The sequence below is a fragment of the Formica exsecta genome, unplaced genomic scaffold (assembly GCF_003651465.1).
Source record: "Formica exsecta isolate Colony F162 unplaced genomic scaffold, ASM365146v1 scaffold393, whole genome shotgun sequence".
Lineage (NCBI taxonomy): Eukaryota > Metazoa > Arthropoda > Insecta > Hymenoptera > Formicidae > Formica > Formica exsecta.
In genome coordinates, this window is record NW_021851167.1 from 2,200,844 (window position 1) to 2,227,881 (window position 27,038).

A 27,038-nucleotide genomic window follows, 5' to 3' on the forward strand; every position below is an offset into this window, starting at 1 on the left:
TTAATAATATTTTATTAATATTGGTTGCTTTTTTAATATTATTAAAGCGGAAAGTTTTATGTTACATTCAAATTTAAATTCCACGAATGTACGTATAAAATATTTCAAAACCTGACCTCAATTTCAATAATGAAATTATTTATATATGTTTCGAGAATTCACATATCTTCGAATTTAGATTATTATATTTTATTTAAAAAATGCCGAAAGAGGGAAAGGGATCTTTCCCTTCATTGATATTCCAAAAATGTGGAATATCTCACGTACTTGACATCGATGGATTTTATATACATTTACTAAATCGCATTATTGTTTTTTTTTTTTTTTTTCAATTTCAGGGAAAAGCCTCGGCTGTCGAACGCTTCGGAGGCAATTCAGCCTGGACCGCCCGGACGAGCCGGTGTCAATAATCCCGGAACAATCGCAGCCACAGAGATCGACTCCTCGTCTCTATAAGCAAAATAGCGCGGGCGCAGCCAACGACTTGGAGAGAATCGAGGAAGTACCATCGACAACTCCCAAACCCCTCCTTCAGAGTTACCGCCACGCGGCTTCCGTTTCCCTCTCCGTTGAATCTCTGTCGTTGCGTTGAACCGCCGAATATTATGTCGAGAGAAAAACTCCGATATATATTACGAGCACAAAATCGAACACGGCGCACGCGTATCGCGTTTGGAATTCGCAGCGAACAATTCACGCGAAAACGTGTGTATAATTGAAAAGTGTCGCGGTTACGTATCGTAATTAATGAAACTATCAGCCTTCATTAAGCGCGATCGCGTCAATGAATTATCTTTAATCTTAGCTCAACTTTTGTCTTCAGAATCGCAATTTTAGTTTTAATTAATTCTAGTCATAATTTTATTTCTAGAAAAAAAAACAGTATTAAACCAAGATTGAAAGTTGGTGAGACTGGTTCTCAGATTTGACGCGATCACAATCGGGAAAGACACATCGGCTCGAAAATCCGATTACAATAAAAATAAACGTAAGGATCGATGGCTTTAAAAAACGTAACATGTAAATGATCGTGACTCGTTGCTGCTCCGTCTGTATTCTTATCTGAATGTACATTGTATTGGTGTTTGATAATACCCGCGGGCAGGGGTGTGTAATCCGTGATTAGAGATTCAATGGTTGTAGGCGTGTTGTAAATCGTTTATAAATAATCGTTGGGGCAAAAGTTTATATAGAACTATTTACGGGCGATCCGCTCTTCGAATTCCCTCCAATGTGTCTGTACCTGTCAATATTTAAACGTTTCACGGACAAATATTACTGTCGATGAATGATCATCATTCACATCATCTACAAATTCCTTGTTGAAACTGTCAGTATCCGAGAGAGAGAAAAAGAGAGACAGCTAGCAAATAATATATATAATTTTGGATATATATCGAATATATTTAAATGCGTGACACGAAATATTAAAAAAATTTAGATATCCGAAAGGAGATTCTCTTATTGAATTTCTAGACTAGAGTTTATGCTGTGAGATTCAACTCAATTTCTTTAGAAACGTATTAAAATGTCGAAAGTTTAAAAGGGTAATGTATTTCTCATTTTTCAGATTTTTTCACGACATATATATATATATGTATTCCGTAAAGTCGTTTTTTACCTTGCTAAGAATTAAAAGTTATTCTCATAATTATCTACTATTTATGATTGTAAACTCTCTCGCTAGATGTACGTATCTATGAAACGAAAATCTGAAGTCGATATTAATGAATGGAATTTTAATATAATAAAATCGTTTTCACACTCGTATCTCTTGGAAGAATTATAGATTTAACCGAAACTTTTAAACTATTCATAGAGACAAGATAGAGAGCAAGATGATATAAAACGAAGAATAATTAACAACTTAATCCGTCACTTGTTATATAATTTCTTGATGAAAATATGTCTAAATAAAAATGTTATTGCCTATCCGATATAAGAAAAACCAACGCATTGGATACATACATATATATTGTCTATGTAATAATTATTTCGGTTATAATCAACGATCCGATATTTTGATGGATCGTTTCATTGATCTATCAGGAAAAAGAGCTACGAGCTAGGAGAGTAATTATCTATCATTTCGCGATTAGAGCAACAGAGAAATACTTCATCAGCAGGTATGTAAATATAAATATGAGATATTATATTGTTATTTTTGGCCTAATGATTTCGTGATGGCCGAAAATATTCGATCTTCTATTGCATGCAGGTCTTGTGATAGCGAGTGGATCGACGTAAAGCTGCTTCTTCTTAAAACACGTGGACGCTCTGCGAAAAGTGGATAAGCACCTTAACTACACAAGTAGGTAAAGATTTTATCCGCAAGTGTATAAGACTATAAGCAGATAAAGCGCGATTACATTTTCACAGCATATATATATTCTTTAAATTTATTTCAGGAAAATAGCATTTTTTAATAAAATACCATATTTTTTTTAAATATTTTACGTGTAAAATTAACGTTATTTCTTCAAATAAACATTCTAGAATAATTTAATTATATTATTTATCATAAAATTTAATTGAGTGAAATTTTTGCGAGTGATATTTTAAATATTTGATATCAATTATCTTTGTAATCAACTTTCATATCAAAATTCTATTAAAATAAATCCAGTTTAAAATTTGATAAAAAATACGAGGTTTAATATTATGTCGCTTATTTATAATTTAAAAATTATTAATGCTTGAGCATTGAAACAAACTTATTCGCGGTTTGCGATAATGACGTTGGTTTTAGAATATCCTATAGAAATAGAGAGAGACAGAGAAAAATTACTGACAATGAGCTACGGCTCAGGCACAGTCGATTTAGTTGAAATATCTCTGCCGAACGTAATCGAAAGGATTGCGATAAGAGACAAAGTTATCGGACTGCTTTTTTTAATTCGTCGCTTTAGCAAACCCCTTACGACGAGCGATAATCAATCTTATGCCGCGTCACGGATGACATAAGAAATGACAGACCGGTTTGGGAAGATTCCCTTATCCATCTCGCGTCTAGCGAGAAATCGCAAACGTGACTCGGAGATTCTTGTTTTATGACAGTAAAATCATGCCGGTAACGTCACGTCGAGTACACGGATGACGGAGTATGACATAAACATCTGGAGATTGCCAAGTGATCATGATAGACGATACTTTGATCGGCTTTGCAAACGACGAGACGTACCGTGGCTAAGGAACGTATTAGGATTGCGATAAGAGACAAAGTTATCGGACTGCTTTTTTTAATTCGTCGCTTTAGCAAACCTCTTACGGTCGACGAGCGATAATCAATCTTATGCCGCGTCACGGATGACATAAGAAATGACAGACCGGTTTGGGAAGATTCCCTTATCCATCTCGCGTCTAGCGAGAAATCGCAAACGTGACTCGGAGATTCTTGTTTTATGACAGTAAAATCATGCCGGTAACGTCACGTCGAGTACACGGATGACGGAGTATGACATAAACATCTGGAGATTGCCAAGTGATCATGATAGACGATACTTTGATCGGCTTTGCAAACGACGGGACGTACCGTGGCTAAGGGACGTATTTTATCGTCGAGATAAAAGCGTAACTGCTCGATAAAGCTTCCCACTGTTTAATGTCTCGATTTAAAAGCGAGACCGCTATATTATTATCGCGCGAAACAATTGGAAAAGTAATTTTTGTAAAGTAACAAAGAGAATGCGAGATAAATTACATTATCTATTTATATATGTAAACGAGTTCGATCTTTTTTAATACAAGTTTGATTGTAGAAAAAATTAATTCAAGATTTTAAACTATTCAAAAACGAGATACTTATTATTGCTTATTACTTTTAACACTTTTCGAGATATATCGTATCGATTTGCGCGTGTATGTACAAAACTAGTTTCACGATATTATTTATATAAATATCAGGACTATCTTAATAAAACAGAAATTTACGTATTAAATTAAGATATAACAACGATACACTAAATCCTCGCTATATTCCTGTAATACTTGACAATATATAATTATAGGATACTCCCGTTGTATGATCATTCTACTTAAACGTATTTTACATTTTTTAAATGTTTCGCAGAGTATTATAATTCACGAGACACTTCATTACGGTCGATTTAACGCCGTTGAAAGAGTAAAAATCGTCGTCCTAAATTGAACAAAAATAAAGAATTAAGAAAATTAATGAATCCCCAATGACGATGAATACGATCCTCAGCCGCATTACGACTGACAACGGTGATAGGCGAGGTACCCTCTTATCGCGGACGACAATCTCCATTGCACTAATCTCTCTTCTCTTTGTGATATCATTCCCAACAATAGCCTCCAAACGCGGATTATCCTGCTAATTAGTTTCTAATTAGAACGGAACGAGCTGTAAAACACACTGTATTCAGATACTCGAATATTCGAAATGGTTGATTCGATTCAAATAGAATTCAAAAATCAGGTAAACATATAATTGAATAATACTTTGAATTATATTTCGAATGTTCTACTTTAAACGTCGTGTCGCTCGTATCAACTTTCGTCCGTCTCTATTTCCTGAAGCCGGTAAATCGTAAATTCGACATATACATATATCGGAGTATTATTTGTTAGTAATTATATAAAATAGTAATTAATGCTTCCACATCCATGTAATTACAGAGAGTATATGTCGGAGTATTATTTGTTAGTAATTATATAAAATAGTAATTAATGCTTCCACATCCATGTAAATTCCTTTTACATGTCAACTTTATCTATATTTAAATTCTAATTTAGATTTAGTGATCTTAATTTAATTTTTCAATATTATAGTTTAGCAGTGTCACATCTGAAATTCCCATAATTAATTTTTCGAAATAATCACGATCACGAAGTTCAACTACAGCATTATATTAACATTGTTTGACACGGCAACCTCAATAATTCTGCACTCCTGACGGTCCAATACGTATACGATATGCCATCTTGTTAATGATAATACTTTTGGCTGTATCCAACATGCAATAAGTATGTGCGAGAAAGAAACGAAACAGACACGTTATATAGTCCTGAAAAATTTTTACGAATGCGTATTATTTATCGAGGCGATATATATAATAAGTAATTAAAGTGTGTTATCGATAATAAATCATATTCCCGAATCAAAAGAGAATTCCTTGAGCGGGAAAGAATTCCCTCTTCATTTTTATCCGCGATCTATGAGTCTCGAATCAAATGTGCTCGTCGAACTCTGATTAATTTTTTTCGTCGAGCTCTCCTATTACGACCCGTAGTAGATTATTATTCGATCTTTCCTAAGTCAGTCTCTCAACGCGGTCGGTGCTAAATCCGGACGACAATCGTTAAAGAATATAATCGCATTTTTTAACCGTAACAATAATTATACGATAATTTTCGATGGCTGTCACTCGTGAGAGAGCGGGGAACTCTGTGTATAAGATTACTCTCGCGAGTAAAGATAAAAGGTATATATTTAGGAATAATACACGTACGGCGAGGCCGGGCCCCACGTACTTGACGAATATACGTACCTCAATGTAATTCCTGTAGTCACGTAGCCACGCTAATATTAGCGTTATGAATAGTTTGTAAGTAGCCTCTTTAAGCGACTCGCGTTCCACGTGACAGGCATCCTGGAATCACACGACTGTACGATTTTCGGAAACACTTGATTGACTCTTTGCCAATCTGCACAAGATCCGTTACATTTAATATTTTCCCAATGTCCTTTCCCAATTTTTCACGTATTTTAAATGGTATTAGAAATGCAATAACGTATCATGGTTTGTAATATATAATATATATGTTTGTAATATATAAAAGTCCAACGAAACATGATAAGAAAGTCAAATAGAGACATTGAGTGAATGAAAGATTAAAGGATGATCTTAATTTAAAGACTCATTTCCATCCACTTCGACTAATTTTACGAACGAATCTAATTACCAAAGAGCAAGTACTCTAGCTCGATTATCATATCTCGTTCTGAGTTTTTAACTTTATCTGATACATCTTTCATTCAATTACAATTACTCATTTACAATAGTGAAATAAAATATAAAATGGCAATTATCGAGAAAAGAACAAATGAAACAAAAGCGTAAGATGGAAAAACGCAAAGGGTTAATACGTTTTTCACAAGGGTGCCTGTTAATAATCAATCTATTGCAAGTGGTCATTTATTATCAGTAGCGTAGCGAATATCCATTACTAAACAGGAGAACCCTGTAAATAATTAAATGAAGACTTAAATTTGAACACTATAACGCTCGATTTGTCTGCACATTTTTTATATACTAAGTACAACTTATATTAGCAATCGACTGTTTAATTAACTAATAGAGCTCTTTAAATTGCAGTTATTACAAATGATTGAAATTGTTAATAGACAAATTGTGCATTCTCGTATGTTCTGACACGTTTGACAGATTTAAAAAAATTAATATACAGATTTAAAATAATCAAGTATCTCATATTTCTCTATTGAATAGTGTTTACTTAAAGTGGCAGGACGCATTCGCGACGCTACTGATTACTGTTTCTACATCTGTATCTGACTGTGAATAGAAGAGAAGTTAATTGTACGTATGAATGTGTTACATGTTAAAAGATGTTATCGAAAAAGAATATCTAAATATACGCATATAGCATATAGCGAGAAATTGATGGCGAGGATTGGATATTTGTATATTTCAGACGCATCATGCGATTATATACTCGTTATTAATATTTCAATGTTACTTGGTAACATCTTCGGCAATAAAGATAATCATACGGCCATATGATTGTTCAATGAAAGTCTTGTCTTTTTGCGTAAGCCTTTTCAGCAAGCAATTTATTACTCTGAAAGATTAAAAACAACATTTTTTTTTCTTTAAAAAATTTTACAAAGTTTTTCTGTGGAAACAGGAGATATAAATAAAGTTTGCTTCTGAATATTTACAAACTATGATTTATTAGTTTATAACATTGGTAACAAAAATAACTGTTTCTTTTAATTATTATTGCTAAATAATGTCATGCTTATACTTAAAGTTAGACGACCGGATTGAGACTCAACACGATGAACGTGCAAAATTTTTGGCTGTTCCTAAAATCTCGAGGTAAAACGAGGAGATCAAATCAATTAATTGTACTCCGGATTTACCAGCCGCTGCAAAGAAAAATACAAAAAATGTGAGAGAGATTAGCAGAAGATAATTTTTTGTATAATCAAATACACGAATAAATCATTTAAGCTATATCTTTAATATCCGCTCGTTCAAATTAAGGAAGTTGGATTATTCTAGACATCATGTTACAACTCTTTCAAAATCAAATTATCGTTTGTATCATAAAACGAGCTAATTCACATTTAATACAATAAAATATATTTTAAAAACACGATTTTAGTATTTCAATTATATATTAATCGTTAAAAAGGCAGAAGATAGGGCAGCTGGTTTCCCTTACCCGTAGGAAGGATCTGGTTGCGACCAGGCTGGCGCATCATATTCAATATGTGGTTTGTAAATATGTTTCGGAACGATCCTCTCAATAAAAACAGGTTTCTCGACGTATTCCACGTATTTCACTGGAGGCGAAACGTAAACATGATGTAGTTCCGGTGCGCTGTAGTAACCGGCTTTATAACTAAAAGTGAAATAAGAAAATGAAAAGTATTGTAGAAATATTGATAAAATGTATTAAATTAATTTAATTTTGAAATAATTTTAATAATAAAAATTAAATTAATTTAATTTTGAAATAATTTTAATAATAAAAAAATAATTAAAATAATAAAATATAAAATATCTTTACACATCAATATATTACATAAAAACAAATTTTAGCGTTTAAAAAAAATATGAAAACTGAAAACCATATATATTTTTTTCACTTTTATATTATTGACATGTCGCGTCACTCTCTTTGCTAATTGAAATCTCTATTAATTATAATTAATCATATAATAGCAAGTGATAAAAATAAATTAAAAAAAAAAACAGATACCGATTCAAACACATGAGAAAAGATATTACCCTTTTGCAACGCCCAGACCGAAACCAAGAAGACCAGCACCGAGCAGTTTTTTCTTCAAAAACAACGTTCTCTTTTCCCTGGGATTGACCCTGACGTCATCGATTTGATCCTCGATAGCGACATTTTTGAAGTCTAGCGATTGTTGACTCTGTTGAACAGCCTCTTCTGCCGCTGCTCTCAATACGAGAAAACAGCCGACAGCGATGATGATGGTGGCAATAGCAGAATGCATCTGTCATCATGAAAAATAAGTATAATTTGCATTACTATTACGTCTACATGTATCGCCAATTTTTCCATGCAAAGCAAATATCTAAAAAAAATTTACACGCGAAAAGTCCAAGATACGTTTAAAAAAAATTGAAACTGTTAACTTAAGATTAATTGAGTTAATTTGGGAGACGCTCTTTTTAGAATCTAACGATTTATAACACATCTTATATGTATACTCTTTTTGATCGTAATTTCATTAAATCATTGTAAACTCACATATATTATCACACACAAACGGATCACCAGAATCGCGATTGATGAGAAAAGAGCATTAAAAAATCCGCGCGCTTTCCCCGAAGAGACTGTTTCAAAGGCGAGAGAAACCGGTTTCCGGCACTTACCTTGCGTCTCAATGCGGTAATGCACGGTAGCGATTACGGTGATGATACACCGCGAGAAGGCCCGAATACTGTGACTTTTGATCGAGGGATCGTTCGATTTTATACCGACTTGCCTACCGCGCCGTTATTTGCGATTGCTCGGTACAAGCGCAATTCCGGAGTCGGCCCTCTCTCTCTTCCCTTTCTCCCTTCTACTGCGGCACTATATGAAAATGAACAGCTCATAACGTCGAGTTTGGGACGATTAAATCTATTGTGACACCCGGGAAGCGTTGTCGCATGCATCACGATAGGAGAGTAGGCTCTCCGCCAAAATTGCAGTTTAATCTTGCACGATGTCTCAGGATGTCTCGAGACGCTGAATGTGGAAACTTCATGGGAATCCCGCGGATCTTTTCAACCGATTTCTTTAGACGAGGAGAAATAATTGGATACCGATATATTTTTCAAAAAAAAAAAAATAAATAAATAAATAAAAGCTATCCTTCAAGTATAATCGAAGCGTGTGAAAACAATCATACGCGCTAATTTTATATTTCTGGATACATCTCGGGTCGAAAAACGAGTTGCAATCATAGAAAATAAAAGAAACAAGTCACGATTATGAAACAGCTGTACATAAATGGACCACCAATGTACCTGACTTTGCATGTTAAACGGTTGATTATAATACATTAACATAGCATTATATTTTTATTGCGATATTAAGATCATTTAGTCATAGGTCTTATCATTTTCACAATATGGCAAATATTTCTCTCCTAAAGCATCACACGAACCTAGAGTGTTTGCGACTCTTTTTCGGAAATTTCATTCAGGGATGAAAGAATGCGACGCAAGAGTAATCCCCATTACTGGCAATCGTTATCTCTAGATAAGACTTAAATAAACAAAACTTAGCAGATCCACACGAACAGAAATATACAAAGAAGCGAAAGAAAGTAAGGAAATAGTAGGAACATGACGTCGCTTCGATTTATCAACTCCGGCGACGTGACAGAGGCGGATAATGCACGCCATTGTCGGTTGCAACAAGTGGAGCGACGAGTGGAGGAAAGAATGAGAAGAGAGAAGGATAAAGCGGGAGAAAGTGAGAGACTGCGCAATCCACGAATTCTTCATTCTTTCTCCGTGTGATGTGTTGTGCATGCCACGTGATCCGCCTTTCAGAGACTTCATACACGTGCTCGGACCGCACGCAATCGAACCGCGAGCTCATTACGTGTGCGATCAGACATTGTATACGTAATCATCGATGGCACGCACGCGGCAACGCACGCGAAATGCGATCGACGACGAGCGAATGACAATGGGACACTGCCGATCAACGCACGCATCGTCGCGATTATTATCTGACGCGCTGACGTATCCAGATCACCTGGCCCATTTCTGACTTTATGGATCCTAAGACCGGTGCGAATATTATTTTTTACAATGACAATAAAAATTCGTCGGCAACTCATCAAAAATAAATGTCAAACTTATAGTACAGAGATAAAATTATTAGACTAAAATAAAAAAAATTTCTAATTTTTTTTTTTTTTTGTAAAAGATTTTCTGTTGTAAAAGATTATATTATTTTATTATTAATCATTTATATTAAATTTTCTTCATTTATATTGAATTAATAAAAAGTGTTATTTTGCATAATAGTAAGATTTCGTGAATATTTTTATCGGAAATTTGTGCCACACATAATTTCCAGCTGAAAAAAAAACAAGTAGAGTTGTGCAAATTAGAAACTTGCACATTGCTTCCTCATCATTTTATCTTACAATGCTTAAGCTGCTTTAAGCATGTGGATTTTTCAATTTTTGCTTCCTCATAGAGAAAGCTTTGTGAGCAAAATAAAAAATTAAAAATTTTATAAAAAATGATCCTTTTCATCGATTCTCACCAAATTCAATACCAACCAAAACCAACATTTTTTAGGAATATGATTTTCCGACGTTTTGGAACATTCTAAACACATTGGCATAGAAAACTCGAAAAAAAATTTTGTCACGAAAACAAAGCTTCCTTTATGAGGAAGCAAAAATATTAAAACATTGCCAGGCAATAACTAAAAATAAAACATAAACTCAATTGAGAAAAAATACATTTAAAATTTTCCATTTACCAAAAAAATATAAATTCTAATTTTAAAGAAGCATTCCTTTGCCGCCCCGCAGGATTCTGACTCTAAATCGACCGTTGATCAGACCAGATGACGACACGCGACGACAATTCGGTAATCAATGTAGAAAGTGTTTGGAGGGAGCTTTCGCAAGTAAACGTGAAGCAGACACGAAATTTCACCGGGGACACGAAGGTCACAGAGGTGCCAGCGATGTATTTCCAATATTTTTTTCAACGTCCTACACAAGGGTGACATTGCGATTCGCTATGGAAGACGTTCTTTCACGTACGTCTCGCAGGTACGAGTCTCTCTCTGGAAACTGACAGGCCATTTGTGCGAGGAGATTAGCATGGAAATGGAAGTTCAACCCGAGCTCTTAATAAGAGAAGCTTCCGAGGGTATAGACAGCTTGTCGCGACAAATTTCAACCCTTTTGTCATCTTTTAAATTGCGTTTTGTGAGATAAATGTGTTGTTTACTACAGATATAATTTCGTTTGCGTCAGTAGGTCAGATGTCTAGTTTTAATTCGTGTTCAGTATCGATACGAGAATAAGAGATTAATTGCAGAAAATATTTTCTGATAACGTGTATTGTGGAGGACAAAATTTCTTTGATTAATTTCCACACACACATTTTCTAAAAATATATCGAAACATCCAATAATTTTTGGAACCAAATATAATAAAAAAAAATAATCAACTATCATCACTAAGCTTTATAATTTATGAACAAAAAAGATATTTCACAAATAGCCTTTACTTGAAGAAATTTTAATATAAAGAAATATCTCGGCATCTAGATGCCGAGATATTTGAAATCAGGTATTGATTAAAGACTGTGAGAAAAGACGTGCAGAAACTTTAAAATAGAGATACGACATCTACGTATCTTTGATGTTTGAATAACTTTTCGTTTCCAGTATTCTAGGATATAAGCCGTTTCATAAAATGAATCATATTTTCTGAATCATACAAAACAAACACACGCGCGCGCGTATACACAATGTATAATACATCAGTGAAACGTCGCCGAAACGTGCAGTAAATCGACCACGCACGTACTAAATTCGATATATACTTTGGCTTTTGTATTCTTTCCTCGGTACTCTCTCCGGAGAGAAAAGCGGCGTTTCACGACATCCGCAAACTTGTAAGGTTTACCACAAAAATGCCGCGACTACAAAGTGTCTTCATGAATATTTCATTAGATCGACATATTAGTGAGACCTTTTATGAGGGATATGTTTAATGAGAAGAACTTTTCAGAAGATTTGTAAAGGTCCCTGTGTGCATATATGGATATGTGTGTCTATATATGCTACTTATTTGCACTTGGGTCCCTGCATGGGATATGTATAATGCGTAATACTTATCTAAGTGTCTAAACTTGGACAGCTTAACGTTTACCTGATCGAGGCAACCGGTTGTCTAGACGAACTATTGAAACTACGTGCCTCGGCATACGTATTTCGGCAATGACGTATTTCCAGAGTGAAATCAATCGATACGCCCGACAATCCTAGATGCGTGTTGATCTTCCAAATAGTAGCGTTGCGCAATGTCGATGTCGGTTAATCTTTCGTGTGCTACTTTCATCACCAAAAAAATGGGTCATTCCTCAAAATTATGCGTACGCTTACAACATTGAAAGGTATTTTTGAAAGTATAGTATAATAATACAGAATGAATGAATTATTAGAGAGAAAGAGAAGATTTATATAGAAATATATAAATAATTACAATATTTTTAATTAAAATAATGTTGACAAAGCGAAACACAAAGTATGTAGGAAAATAGAATTAAATTAAAGGGAGATGTTTCTCATACCAAGCAGAATATTTTCAAATAATTTATTATTAACATCAAATATCGATTTTTTATATTGAAAGATAATTAATTCTATTTTTTACATATTTAAAACATTAAAATTGTAAATATCAATATTGTATTATAAGTTTCCAGAGAATAATCTTTAACGGTGTAATGACAATTCTTAAAACAATAATATTTCTTACTAATATTAGTGCAAAAGATTTAATCGTAATTTTTGTTTTTTCGAAGAGCAAAGATTTCGTTCAAATGATAAAAAAATTAGACGATAAAGATATAAAATGCAGGCTACGATTATTTTCTATTCACAGAATTCTCTTCGTTCACTCGATTAATTATTTAATCAGAGAATCAATTGAATTTTAATTCGACCGTTTAAAGAAGGAATTTCGATAATGTGGAGCTACAGTTCGTCGTTATCTGTAGCTCGGGCTAAATTAAAATCGAGAATTTCGTCTGACGTTAAGAAACGAACGTCGCTGTCCTCCGAGAGCGCCGAACCGCTCGCTCCTCTCTTATAAGTTTTCCTCCTCCTAATAACGATGATCGTGATCACGAGTGCCACGGAAAGGACGGCCAAAGTCGCGCCGATTGCGAAGACTATCTCCAAGATTTCGATACCTCTACCGTGTTTCTTCTTTTCTGGATTCTGTTCTATGTGCAGATCTGCGAATTTTTCATCGTCGTCAATAACATTGCTTTATCCAGTATAATTCTGGTAATAAAAACTCATTATCAAGTTTCTAATGCTTAAAATTGATAGTTAATTATCAATAATAGTCAGTTTTAATTATGACACATTTAGTAATTCAAAAGATTTTTCCAAAATAATTAATTTTTGAAAGAATTAGGAATGACTTATCGCGAGATGTATCAAAAATTTCGCATTTCCTTTTTTAATACTTTCTTAAGTACAATCGGGAGTTATCTCTCAGCTAACAATATTATATATAGAATTTTCTCTCAAGAAAAGAAGATTTCATATTTAAATGCGATTATTTGAAGAGAAGCTAATAAGTCTATATTTCAACTTTTTGACTCACTTTAAATTCTCTTTTAAGATATAACTAAATTGAGCCGAAACGTCTTGTTACGATTTAATATCAGAGAGAATCTCTGTTACTTTATATATATATATATGTGTATATGCACAACGGACGTTACCAGATCGATCCTGAGGTTCTATGTATTTCGTTGTGAGAGTTATCTTGGGTTCGAAAGGCGTTTCCTTCGTTTCTGCGTGCCACGTTGATTTAATCGGTATTGTTACCCGTGACGGACTCTTAGTTTGAACCTTGACCGTCGTGATAGGTCTTCGCGTAATCGTCGACGTCGTTGAGTTAGATATACTTGGGTCGATGTCATCCTTCGGATTCATAGGAAATCCTGTCAGAGTAAAATTTCTCACCGGTGAAATCGTAGTGTTAGTACTCAATGATGTCGTTATATCTTCAGGTACTGTCATAACGGTGCTATATCCTGTAATCGGAAACCTTATATATAAATCTTAACTAGAGACTAAAATTAAATGGACTATAATAAATTGCTATCCGGCACTATCATAATTTTCAATTACGCCGAGCAACTCAGAGATCAATTCATGGGTCTCATTAAGATATAATATATAACATGTATTAGTTACCCAGTATGCAATATTCAGCGTAATCCGGGCAACATATAGAGCGTTCCGCACAATCGACCGTACAAAGGCAACTTTCCGGCCCAAATGAATTATTAGAAGATGCGTCGGAGGAAATGGGGGTCGTCGAAGAAAAAACGCATCTATTCCGACAGGTTTGTTGCGCGTTGACTATTTCCACTTGATCTGAAATAGATACGGATTTTTTAGAACAGATACGTGTGCGATATGTATTTTTCTCTATATATAGAGAAAAATTGATATATTTCTCTCTTGCTGGAAAGTAATAGTCAAACTACAATCTAGAAGTATTTAATTGTTGACATAATCTCAAAACATTTTAAATATTATATGAAAATTCTCTCGTTTTGAAGAGATTAGAATTTCGGAAATTTAATTTACAGACTATTCTTCCGTTTAACATGTTTAAAAATTTCCTATCAGATAAGTCTTATGATGCTTATTATTATCTTACCGCGAGATATGTCGATGCTTCCTGTTGTTGATTTAAGAATCTATTTAAAAAATTAACTTACCATCATCGCCTACAGTTACGCTGGTAGATTCATTCTTAATCATACACTCGTTCCCCTGTAAAATAGCGATATCGTCTATCGCGATATCGCTCACGTAACTGCTACCTCGCACTCCTTCTATAATAATCTATAAACAACATTGAAAATATACAAAAGCTTTGTAAGATCTTAATTTCTCGTAATTTCTCATATTTTACATTTAATTCTCTTTTCTTATATTTTAATATAACAATGCAACATTACTGTATAAATAAAAATATTCCGACTAGAAGTAAATTTTATTATCAAAAAGACATCGATAATACGTACCTGAAAGCTGATATTAGTTTTCGGTAACTCAAAGATACCATGAAACCATTGATTCCCTTGATTTCCGCTTTTGGTGAACATCAACCGCGATTGAGTATCCTCTTGCTTGAAATAAATATTCAATGAACCGATTGTGGCACCGTACATATGATACCTGTCAATCCAAATATATATTCTTATTAAAAAGTCCAATATAAAGCCAATATAAATCCTTAATAAAATACTATAATAAAAAATGTAGACTTTAGAATATTATTTATTAGAATATTCATTTTTTTTTTTTTTCATATGTGGTATAAGTCAAACATTGAATATTTCATGATAGATAGATTATATACAATTCTCTTTTTGGTTTTATTTCACTCATAAATTTATTTTAAATTTTGTTCGTTAAATTTAATTAAAAATCTGACTTACACATATTTAAAATAAAATTTAGAATAAAATAGTTAAACTCTGGAAAGCTGCATGCGAGAGAATTGGAGAGCGATATTTTATTTTACATGAAATTATATTTACCAAAACGAGAAACAGCCCGATTCAGTCAATGAGGAATTATACAGGGGAGATATAATTCTTGCCGTATCGTTCACCAATCGTCCGGATGCCTCGATATAAAGATAATGACCTAAAATCATATCGTAAATACGCGAGCATGTATTCGAAGGACAATGATATTTTCCCATTTTTTTTTTATCTATAGCGTTTCAGCGAAAAGTCGAGGTCATACAAAGATACGTACCGTCGTTTCCGGCTCCTAGCGTATGATCGTGCGTAGGACCGGTACCGATGTGCAAGCTCGGTGTCTCGAAATTATGGCGTTTCCAGTCAAAATCGTGTTGCGGGTCCTGTTCCCACCAGCACAGATCCGTACTCTCGAAATCGCATTTCGCGGGCGCTGGTGCTTTCGTGTCTTACCATGAATGGAACATCAAGATATTTTACGTTAACGCGAACAAGTGACTTGCAAGTGACGCTATCGATTTACGATAGAAATAAAAATGATTTAATTTTAAATAAAATTGATTAAAAGAAAGAAGAGAGAAGGAAAAAAGGGAAAAAAGCACATCAAAGATAAATGATTATGTAAAAATGAGTTAATTCGCAATTATTACTATTAGATTGTGAGCGATCATGTCAATTAAGGTTTTCAGTAGCAAAAATTATTATATACTCTCTTGTGCCTCATCAAAAATAATTTTAAAGTTTAAAGTTATCAAAATATCTACACGTGTCTGATAACTTTATTTATTCTTGCAGAATTCTATGCAATTATTAAGTAAGAAAGAGATAATTTAAGCAAGGAAAACGGAAGATAATAATTAAAATTAGGATAATAATTAAAATTAAGATAATAATTAAAATTATTGCAATACCTCGACAATAAGGAATCGTTCCGTTCCATTGGACTCCGTCACAATAAATCTCAGCATTGCCGATCAGGGTATAGCCAGGTTCGCAAAAGAACATCAATATTGCGCCGTCCAATTTTTGTGCCATAAGTGAATGAGCCGGTGTAGGCGGTGGATGACACTCCGCATCTGTATGTCACGTGCAAAGAGATAAATCAAATCTACTGATCTTACATATATTTATTCTTTCCATTCAAGCAACTATATCAATTGCCAGATTTCTTTGTCACGCGAATCAATCGTTTCTGCATCTCTCCCAATGTCAATTATAAACTAGTTTCAAATATATGACAGTAAAAAAAATTGACAGATACTTTGTTAACATCTTGATGAACAATTTCGTCTATTTCACATATACACACACATACATGATTTTACTTACTCACACACACGGGAGTAGGTGTGTCCCACTGGCCGCGCACACACGTGGAATACTTATTGCCTACGAGAGTGAATCCATCGAGACAATTAAATCTTACAATCCGACCTCGAGCCCGAACGCGAATCTTTCCGTTATTCAATCGCATCACGGGACATCGGACTGAAAAGATGATGATTGTTAATATATGAGACGACTGATTGGATTCTATTCAGCTTTACCAGAATAACAATAAAGTAACAAAACAAAATTAATAACATCCATGTAAAATCATGTGTAAAACGAAGTAAGATAAACGGGTTTAGTTTACAACAATATAATATTGGGATAATAACTGTTGATCTTTCTCTATCTCGGTTATATGAGCTCCACAAATGTATCGAGTAATTATGTAATAATATTCCAATTAAGTATTAAATTAGCATAATTAATATAATTACTATAACTGTTTGTCAATTACACATTATCTAACGCCTGTGTTTCTGCTTTTAAATTAATTATTCTCCTCATCTTGCACCGCAAGTTTAAATGCGATAGCGCACGCGATAATCAACTTTGCGGCTGCATGACGATATTTTTCTGTGATAAAATTAATTTATTTATTTTCATACTTATTTGTTCAATAACCATCGTAAAAGTGACACTTTATTGTTAATTTTATCAGAATTTTATTTTATTAAAAGAGCATCACACACATATATGGTATGTTACACTCACTGTACGTTGCTTTATTATTCCGAATTATTTTACTCCGTTTGATCACATTTTATGCATATAATACATTATTTCCATTATATCTGCTTACTCTGCACCTGCCAAGAGCAAACGATGCACTGGCCAAAAAAAACGAACAGCAACAAGATCACCGAGGGACACTTCATCTCGACGTGAGTATAATATACCCAAGTGCACAATTCGCGTACACTGACACAAGATACCTTTTGTAATTATACAATCGATCGCGATAACTGATACGATCGAAAAAATTCCCACGAAAGAGCAAATCGGGTTTATACACCATTAAGCGCGGCGAGTACATGAATGGGAGCTAAAATTCATCCTTTTATTCAGGGCTATAGTTTTTGTAGCTGAGGGCGGGAACACTGTTTCCGGCACGCGAGCGATAGCTCTTTTATCGTCCCTTCCGGTGCTTTATCTTCGTCAAATGTCGCCAGGCCTTGAGGAGAATCCCTGGAGATTGCATTTCGTGCAAAACATGTCCGGCGCCAACTCGATGATCCTGATTCAGGATACGAACTTTTCCATTCCGATGTCCGGAGTCCGTATGACAATTTATCGCATGGTTCGCGAATCAGATATTTTAGAAGTTACAATTCTAAAAAACCCGGAAATTCACTAAACAATCGGAGATTTTTATTAGAAAAAAATTACCTTTCATTTGATCCAAGAATTCGTTTCAAATAAATAGATTCTCAAATATCGATTTCCTTCAAAGTTGTAAACTCTTTTATTTTTACTCCTGGGTTGTATTCAAGCCTTATATATGTTATAACTTTATTAATTAATGATCTTCTTTTACATCTACATACTAAATCCGATAATTTTAAGAATATGAAAGAATGAAAAATAAATAATACAATATATAAATAACACAATATTATAAGTAATAAATATTATTATATATAATACAATAAGAATAATTGTTCACTTTTAAAGAGTAACGATGATATCGATAAATACGATCGTCTCAAATATACAGGGTGTTTTCTAATAAGTGGAAAGTATTGCAGCGATAAATTCAGGATAGAAAAATAAGAAAAAAATTTCATATAAACATATGTCCGATATAACTTTATTTCCGAGTTACAACCTATTTTATTTTCCAATATTTCCAACTTTTCCGCATACAAAAGTCTAATTGCATTATCATCGGAAAATCCATATATGAGATGCATGTCTGCCATTTCATTGTTTGACCAAGCCATAATTTTAATAACACATGTTTATATTTATATATTAGCAAGATCTAAAATCCTTCAAATCTTGCAGAAAAACAGCAAACCGATAATATGTAGTATGCTATCTTAACTCTGTTAGAAAATTAAATAGACTGTAACTCGGAAACAAGGTCATATTGGATATATGTTTATATGAACTCCCTTTTTTATTTTTGTATCTTGAATTCATCACTGCAATACTTCCCACTTTAAGAAACACTCTGTATATATGATGTATGTATAAATAGCACTTATTATTATATAACTCATATCAATGATTCTCAATATCTAGGATTATTAGGAAAATTTAAAAAATATACATAGAAGATACTCGAGAGAATATATAAGAATGCAAAAATTCTTCACTGCCTCCTGTGAGGTTTGAACTCACGACCCCTGGTTTACGAGACCAGTGCTCTACCACTGAGCTAAAGAGGCTTTAGAGTTCATAGTTCTTATGAAAGATGTAAAAGATGTTAGAGATTATTTGACGAATTTTATGATTTATTTTCAATTAGAGATTGGTATATTTATGAATATTATGAATATCGGAACCAAATATTCATAAAATAAGTTAAGAAATTACATTGCGAAAATACATGTTCTTTTTGCATTCTTTCCGCGTTAATTCCGTATTATTTTCGCATTCCTTCTGGGTTCATTTCACATTCTTTTCGTTCTTTTAGTTCTTAGATACGATCATTGTCCCTTTTGTCAGGTGAACGTTAATAAAATTGCATAGTTCGTGTCAGCAAGGATACGAAACGATTTTCATTTTGGAGAATTATTTCTATTGGTTCTTATAAGACCCAGTCACGATGCCTAATTCAGTGCTTTATTGAAAATTGGGGATTTTTGTTGTAGGATTGAAATTAATCCCAGGTTTTCCTGGCGATTCTTGAAAGTAATGGTTTCGGTAGTAACTCAACGACGAGCGCCTCTTTAAAATCGAATTAAGAAATTAATTTAATAAACAGTATAATTTTTCTATGAAACTGATTTTCACTTTAAAGCTTTATTAATTTCTTTATTTGTTATATTTAAAAATTAGGAACAAAAATTATTAAGAAAATTAATTTAAGAAAATTTAAAAAACGGCGATGTGTCCCTTCTCAAGCTTCTTTCTATTCAAGCTATGATATATCAGATGTATAGACATAGTATATCTAGACCGAGTGTTGAGGAGTGGGGGCCGATGCCCACGTAGAAAAGGACATACTCTGTTTCGTGCCCCTTGCGTTCTCTCTCGCTCGCACAGAGCATAGCGCTCTCTTTATAATGGCAAACGCTCGGTCTAGATATACTATGTCTATGATCAGATGTCAGATCCAATCGCATTCCATTATTATTTCGAGCTTTTTTATCCGTAGAGGTTGGTAGAGACAGGAAGAGAGGTGTCTCCAAGTCTGAACTTGGACTATTTTGTGTCGCCACTATATAACCGCCAAATGCCGGTTACCGGTTATTGTACGAGACCTGCCGTTATTCTGATCGAACGTAAGTAACGTGACCCAACGTGACCAGTATCAGCGTTGCGTATTAACCGGCGTTATCTCGCAAATCGTACATTTCCAAAGTGGAAGACAATCGGTGAAATGAGCGACGACTTGCCGTATCGGGCGGAATACGCGAAAAGCGATCGCTCCAAGTGTCAATCATGCAAGCAATCTATCGCCAAGCAGAGCTTGAGACTCGCCGCTATTGTTCAGGTATTGAAACTTTCTCATCCGAGAAATCACGCGAACAAATTGCACGCAGAAGACAGGCAGATGCGAGTGTCCCTAACATGCTATCTCGCTGTTGTCTTGCGAAAATTTTTATGTTCTTGTGACTATTCGGAATAACGATATCGTCCGCATGACGATAACAGCAACAATGTTAAATTATTCAGCTATTTATTTGCTTTTTTTGTAGACTATCACACTTCTACAGATTATAATAAAATTATTTCTCTATGTAAATATATTTTCTCCTATTTATTCCTTAACATATTTAATAGTAGATTTTTTTTTCTTTACAACAATGTATTTATATTCCAATCCTTTATTGTTTCAAATTGATTTTAAACAATAAACTTATGAAATGAATATGTCAGACATATCTTTTATGATATCTCAAAAAATAAATCTGAGATTACCGTAGAAATATTGTTTACATTTTTAGAGTCCTGTCCATGATGGAACAATACCTAAATGGTATCATTACAACTGCTTCTTTTTAAAACAAAGACCAAAATCTACTGCTGATATAGCTTGCTTTGATGAAATTCGTCATGAAGATCAGGAAGTAATTCAGAAAAAAATTGGTTGGTATATATATTTAGCAAAATTTATAATTTTATAATTTACTTTATCATCTTACATTTCTATTGTATTTTTTCATGTAGAAGAATCTCTTAATGCACCTCCGGTGTCTGGAAAAGGAAGAAAAAGAACGAAAGGTGGTGCCGGTGGATCTGGTGATTTTCGAGTAGAATATGCAAAGTCTAATAAATCTACCTGTAAAGGATGTGATGAAAAGATAATAAAGGGTGAAATGAGAATATCAAAAAAGGATTATGAGAGCGCGGAAGCTAGGAGGTTTGGTGGTTTAGATAGATGGCATCATGTGGAATGTTTTGTGAAATTAAGGGCAGACTTAGGATATTATGGGAGCGGAGATGAGCTTGCCGGTACTAAAGAGCTCTCAAAAGAAGATAAGAACAGTCTCAAAACTGCGCTGCCGAAAATGACTCAAGGTGATATACCACCACCTCCTAAAAAGATCAAAGACGAACCAGAAGATGCAGAAGACGCAAAGTTGATGAAAAAGCAAAATGAAGAACTATATGCTATAAAAGATCAAATATCAGATCTTGAAAAAAATAAATTGGTTGCAGTATTGGAAAAAAACCATCAGGAAATTCCTACAGGCACCTCAAATGTAAGTACTTTGTGATATGTATTTACATCATTGTGTTAATTAAGAAATATTTTGGAAATTTGAATTATACATTGCAGGAGAGATGTTTATTTATTATTATACTTAAACAGAGATTTATTTGTTTCATTAATCAAATTTCATTTAGATCGTGAATCTTGTATCCGATATACTATACTTTGGAGCTCTAGAACCCTGTCCAAAATGCAAAGGACAACTTATATATAATTCTGGTTTGGGTTATAAATGCACCGGTAATGTAACAGAATGGACCAAATGTGACTATGTTACTCAAGATCCAAAAAGAAAAAAATGCGAAATACCAAGTGAAATGAAGAAAAAATTTCCAATTAAGTAAGTCTTTTCTTATTAGATAACAGCAGATGGTACTTTAAACCTTTCCTTTTTTTCTTTGAAATATTGATAAATGTGATGAAACTATGGTTTACAGTGCTTTTAATTTGTTTAGGTCATACAAGTCCAAGGTGAAAAAACGAGTGTTTAAAATGACAGCACCGTCATCATCGAGTTCTGTTAAAGAAGAAGTAGATGGTCCAAAAATACAAGGAAAACCACGTCCTTTGAAGAACATGCAGTTTGTTATATTAGGTCGTACACAGAAGGATAAAGAAGAATTGAAGAAGGAAATTTTATTGTTAGGTGGTACTGTTACTACAAAAATTCATGAAGATTTGGCTGCTGTAATTTCGAATCAGAATGAATTGGAAAAGATGAATAAAAGAATGGAAGATGTTCAATCATGCGATATTCAAGTAATAACGGAAGATTTCATAGAAGAAGCAAAAGAATACACGGATACTCCCATCATGCTTTTAAAGAAGAAAACCATCTCTAGTTGGGGTGGCGATATAAATGCTAGACTTTCTAACGTCATTGCAAAATCTAATACTTCCAAGAGTAAAAGTAGGTTCGAGAAATCGAGTTCTGGCAAGATGAAGGTAAAGGTAAAAGGCGGTGGAGCTGTTGATCCCGATAGTGGCTTGGAAGACTGTGCGCATATCTATCAAAAGGGAAAAGATAAATACACTGCGACATTAGGCCTGACAGACATACAATCAAAGAAAAATAGTTATTACAAGTTGCAAATTTTAAAACATGACAAACTTGAAAGATATTATTTGTTTAGAAGTTGGGGCCGGATTGGTACTACGATTGGCGGTAACAAATTGGAAGAAATGGCTTTGGAAGATTGTATAGAGCAGTTTGAGTCGTTGTACGAGGAGAAGAGTGGTAATCAATGGAAAAATAGACAGCACTTTGTTAAGATGCCAAATTTGATGTATCCCGTCGACTTAGATCATGGTGATCAGGAGGTTGCTTCTTTAGACTCGGACATCAAGAGTAATTTGCAGAAACCAATACAGGATCTCATGCGCCTTATTTTTGACGTAGCTGAAATGAAGAAAGTTATGTTAGAGTTTGAGATAGACATGGATAAAATGCCGCTTGGGAAATTGTCTAAGAAACAGATTGAGAAAGCTTACGCAGTTCTAACAGAACTGCAAGAGATATTTAAAAAGAGTAATATAGACCATACCACACTGATCGATGCTTCCAATAGATTTTACACGCTGATACCTCACAATTTTGGCATTTCTGGGCCGAAAATTCTCGAAACATCGGAGGAGATTAAAAACAAATGCGACATGCTGGACGCGTTGCTCGAGATGGAGGTTGCCTATAATCTTTTGTGTGATAAGATCGATGAAAAGCAGAATCCACTCGACAGTCATTACAAGCAATTAAAGACGGATATCGACGTGTTGGATAAGACGGGCGAAGAATTCAAGATGATCGAGAAATATGTCCAAAACACTCACGCAGCTACTCATACGCAGTACAAGCTCGAGATCGAGGAAGTGTTTGTCGTTAAGAGACATGGAGAGGAACAGAGATTCAAACCCTTCAAGAAATTGCCCAATCGAAAGTTGCTCTGGCACGGATCCAGGACTACGAATTTCGCAGGAATATTGTCCCAAGGTTTGCGTATCGCGCCACCGGAAGCGCCCGTTACCGGTTATATGTTTGGCAAAGGTATATACTTTGCCGATATGGTGTCGAAGTCTGCAAATTATTGTTGCACACATAGCCAAAATCCGACCGGTTTGTTGATGCTCTGCGAAGTCGCCCTAGGCAATATGTATGAGAGATATAAAGCGGATTACATCGAGAAGTTACCAAAAGGCAAACATTCCACACTAGGTCGTGGTCAAACGGAGCCTGATTCTAAAGATGTCTTTAATTTGGACGGCGTTGAAGTGCCCTATGGAGTAGGAGTATCTGCAACTCATAATAAAAAGTCAGATTTATTATACAATGAGTACATTGTATACGATGTGGCTCAAGTGAAAGTGCGATATTTGATAAGAATGAATTTCAAATATAAATACTAAGATATGTAATATGGAAGTTTGTGATAACATCTTGATATGTTTGAACTTAATGATATGTTGAAGTCATTAATTTTGGCATTATGCTTTCATTTACTGATATATTTTTAATTACAAGTTATTCTCAAGAAAAAAAATTCCAATTTTTGTTCCAGTGATTATAAATGTTAAAAAATAACTTCATAACATTTTTTTATTTTATCTCAATGATAATTTTTTTTTAATTTAATATGTTCTATTGTGTGTATTCAAACACAATTTGTTTATTTATAATAAATAATCCGTGCTACCTCGAATATTAACTGTAAGATTATTCACAATAAATATTTCGCAAAAACGCTTTTCTTTTTGTCAGCCTCATATGTCTTCCTTTACGTAAGTTACACAATATAATTGTAAAATAAATTATAAACAATTTAATAAAATTTATAAAAAAAGAGTGGATATTTTATCGAATTTGCAACAGGATTTTTAAACAATTTTTAAATACTTATCTAATCGAAACGAGGAACGAATTATGGTTCACAGTTATATATTTATTCTTTTTTTTCTTGCCGTGCATTTTCTATACTTTTTTACATCTTTTTGATACCTGATCATTACATGATCATCTAATTTCAAATACAAGTGTATCCAAAATAAAAACGCATACACTCTCAGGATCACCAACATATATTGTCGCATTCAATAGCAAACATGTGACAAGAGGCAAGCGTGACAAGTGAATATCAGCTGATATCAGTGACAAATAGTGATAAACTGGATATCGTCTCTATCTGCGATATTCAAACGTAAACGTATTTTGTGTTAAACGCGCCTATCATTAAAAATTTCATTCATAATTTCCGAGAATGATGCAGCAAGAGCCTACGGCGTACGATTTGGCGTATCGCGGCAAAACCGCGGCCGTGAAAATTCTATTGAACGAGAACGAGAAACTGAAGACACAAACCGACAGCGTTCGTATTGTCGAGTAATGCGCTGGGCTGCATTCGAAAACGTCACCATAGTTTGATTATTGCTCGAATCATCGTTCGAAAACACTAGTGCGTCTATACCTCCATGGCTGCATTCGAAAACGTCATCCGAGTGCATCCGATATTATAGTTATTTACATAAACTATAATATCGGGTGCACCCAGGTGAAGTTCTTGAACACAGTCCATATATTATAACCCCATTCTAGTTGGATGAAAACTCAACTAGGGTGATGTTCTCGAAAGAAGCTCTGGTAATCCGCGGGACATGTTCAATTTTTAAGGTTATATTTTGCTTTCTTCATATATAGAACAGTCGTATGTTGATACACTGGGCAGCACTGGGCGGCCACGATGACCTGGTCAGGCATTTGCTGTCTCTTGACGTACCCGTCGATCCTGTGGACGACGTAAGAGATCATTGTAGAAATCGATATTTGATGGCTGGTTTTGAATATTTTATCGATCAAAAAATGCTGATACGCGCTACATAAATCTTTTCCATTTTTTTGAAATTTTTCTCGTCTTTCTTCTTTCTTCATCTTTTTCTTTCCAATACCGAGTGCATATTTCAATTATATAGAACTGTATTAAAACTTTTATAATTTTAAAATATATATATAATGTTTATAATAATAATACTTCGCGGTACATGTTTATATTTAAATCAAGTTTATTTTCATATTTCAAAACATCAAGTGCTTTTCGGAAAAAATAATACTGTGCATATATTATGCACTGTTCATCAGATTCTTGCAACTCAAAGAGAGATTCTACATATACAAGGCTATATATACAAATAAATTGTACAATCGTTTACATTTTCTAAAAATAGTTCAAGATATTTTTTATCATTAGAAACAATTAGTATTATAGTTAAATTTAAACTAATCGTAGACAGCCTATAAATGATCCTTAAATTGTTACAAATATAAAAAAAGATCTTTTTAAAATATTTTAATTGAATAGAACTTAACGCGATTTCAAGGAAATTTTTACAATATCATCTTGCAAATTCACAGAAGGAAAGGATAGGGGATTAATCTACAAAAAACATCTTTCCTTCTAAGAAACCTATATATAAAGAAAAATGGAAATCTTAATAATATATACACACTTTATGGCATATAATTATATTATAATTTTTTTCCCATAGATCATTTATAAGAAAAAAAAAACTTATAAGAAAATAAGTATAAAGCGAAATTATGTCTCTCTAAAATGCATCGCGCATTTGCACATTCTGTTCTCTCTTTCTCTCTCATGCATAACGCAACGTCGCATAATTATCGCGAGACTTTCATTCCGTTCGTTGCGTCTTGGCTAATCTCCTCGAAATACCTACAAAATCAAACAGCGGTCATTAATGACATTTGGTCGCGCGTCCAAATCTTTTGCAGACGAACATGACTCCGCTGATCCTGGCGTCGTCCGCCGGTCGCGAAAAGGTCGTCAACACGCTGCTGACCGAGGGGGCAAATGTGAACGCGATGACGGTCGACGGCCATTCGGCATTGCAGTATGCCGCGTCGAAGAACTGGAAGTCCATCTGCATAGCGTTGCTCGAGAAGGATGCCGACGTGAACATCGCGGATAAACGGGGCGCCACACCGCTGCACAGATCCGCCTCGAAAGGCAATATTGCCATCGTGAAACTCCTCATAGAGTGTGGGAAGAAATTGAATATAGGTAGCGGAAGTGTATTACTGAAATACGGCTCTCTCTCTCTCTTCTCTCTTTCGTTTTACAGTATAATAATATATAAAATATCAAATATAATCTATATATATATATATATATTTATATAGGCATTATACATCGCGGGTGAAATAGAATACTATGGATTATCGTATAAACTATCAAGTGACTGAAGTCACAATCGGAAACTTTGCGGCAGTCTCGAATAGAGGGGTCGGATTAATAGTCCGA

The 27,038-nt window shown here is 34.1% G+C and overlaps 4 protein-coding genes and 1 non-coding gene across 8 annotated transcripts in view; 3 read left to right on the forward strand and 2 right to left on the reverse strand.

Moving 5' to 3' along the window:
- LOC115239720 (retinal guanylyl cyclase 2) overlaps nt 1-1,930 on the forward strand; it is a 41,893-nt gene extending 39,963 nt beyond the window's left edge. For all 4 annotated transcript variants that reach the window (XM_029814403.1, XM_029814402.1, XM_029814404.1 and 1 more), the window contains one exon: nt 339-1,930. In XM_029814403.1, coding sequence (XP_029670263.1) covers nt 339-592 — 254 coding nt within the window. In that variant the 3' untranslated portion in view covers nt 593-1,930. The remainder of the gene's footprint in view (nt 1-338) is intronic.
- A 2,711-nt stretch (nt 1,931-4,641) lies between these two features.
- LOC115239722 lies at nt 4,642-18,042 on the reverse strand. The gene is made up of 12 exons (XM_029814407.1): nt 17,650-18,042; nt 16,848-17,006; nt 16,430-16,594; nt 15,796-15,966; nt 15,573-15,681; nt 15,054-15,207; nt 14,745-14,871; nt 14,212-14,394; nt 13,734-14,048; nt 13,045-13,235; nt 8,004-8,236; nt 4,642-7,614 (listed from the first exon to the last, which is right to left on the reverse strand). Exons 1-12 carry the CDS (start codon nt 17,723-17,725, stop codon nt 7,431-7,433), a joined length of 2,067 nt encoding a protein of 688 aa, XP_029670267.1. The 5' UTR covers nt 17,726-18,042; the 3' UTR covers nt 4,642-7,430.
- A 1,126-nt stretch (nt 18,043-19,168) lies between these two features.
- Trnat-cgu lies at nt 19,169-19,240 on the reverse strand. The gene has a single exon. It is a non-coding gene; the product is annotated as a tRNA-Thr (tRNA).
- Nucleotides 19,241-20,153: 913 nt separating this feature from the next.
- Nucleotides 20,154-24,462, forward strand: LOC115239721 (poly [ADP-ribose] polymerase). Its single transcript, XM_029814406.1, has 5 exons — nt 20,154-20,511; nt 20,966-21,107; nt 21,189-21,724; nt 21,870-22,075; nt 22,191-24,462. Exons 1-5 carry the CDS (start codon nt 20,398-20,400, stop codon nt 24,133-24,135), a joined length of 2,943 nt encoding a protein of 980 aa, XP_029670266.1. The 5' UTR covers nt 20,154-20,397; the 3' UTR covers nt 24,136-24,462.
- Nucleotides 24,463-24,826: 364 nt separating this feature from the next.
- Nucleotides 24,827-27,038, forward strand: part of LOC115239649 (26S proteasome non-ATPase regulatory subunit 10-like) — a 2,580-nt gene continuing 368 nt past the window's right edge. Inside the window, exons 1-3 of the mRNA XM_029814276.1 lie at nt 24,827-25,091; nt 25,421-25,519; nt 26,510-26,798. Coding sequence (XP_029670136.1) covers nt 24,984-25,091; nt 25,421-25,519; nt 26,510-26,798 — 496 coding nt within the window. The 5' untranslated portion in view covers nt 24,827-24,983. The remainder of the gene's footprint in view (nt 25,092-25,420; nt 25,520-26,509; nt 26,799-27,038) is intronic.

Bases quoted from the DNA above. Each gene is read 5' to 3' on its own strand.
- LOC115239722 (XM_029814407.1), bottom strand. From the start codon at position 17,725: ATGAAGTGTCCCTCGGTGATCTTGTTGCTGTTCGTTTTTTTTGGCCAG. The intron at 17,007-17,649 runs GTAAGCAGATAT...TCATCTTTTCAG, and splicing joins TTGCTCTTGGCAGGTGCAGA to TCCGATGTCCCGTGATGCGA. The intron at 16,595-16,847 runs GTAAGTAAAATC...CGTGACATACAG, and splicing joins ACCTACTCCCGTGTGTGTGA to ATGCGGAGTGTCATCCACCG.
- LOC115239721 (XM_029814406.1), top strand. From the start codon at position 20,398: ATGAGCGACGACTTGCCGTATCGGGCGGAATACGCGAAAAGCGATCGC. The intron at 20,512-20,965 runs GTATTGAAACTT...TTACATTTTTAG, and splicing joins GACTCGCCGCTATTGTTCAG to AGTCCTGTCCATGATGGAAC. The intron at 21,108-21,188 runs GTTGGTATATAT...TTTTTCATGTAG, and splicing joins AGTAATTCAGAAAAAAATTG to AAGAATCTCTTAATGCACCT.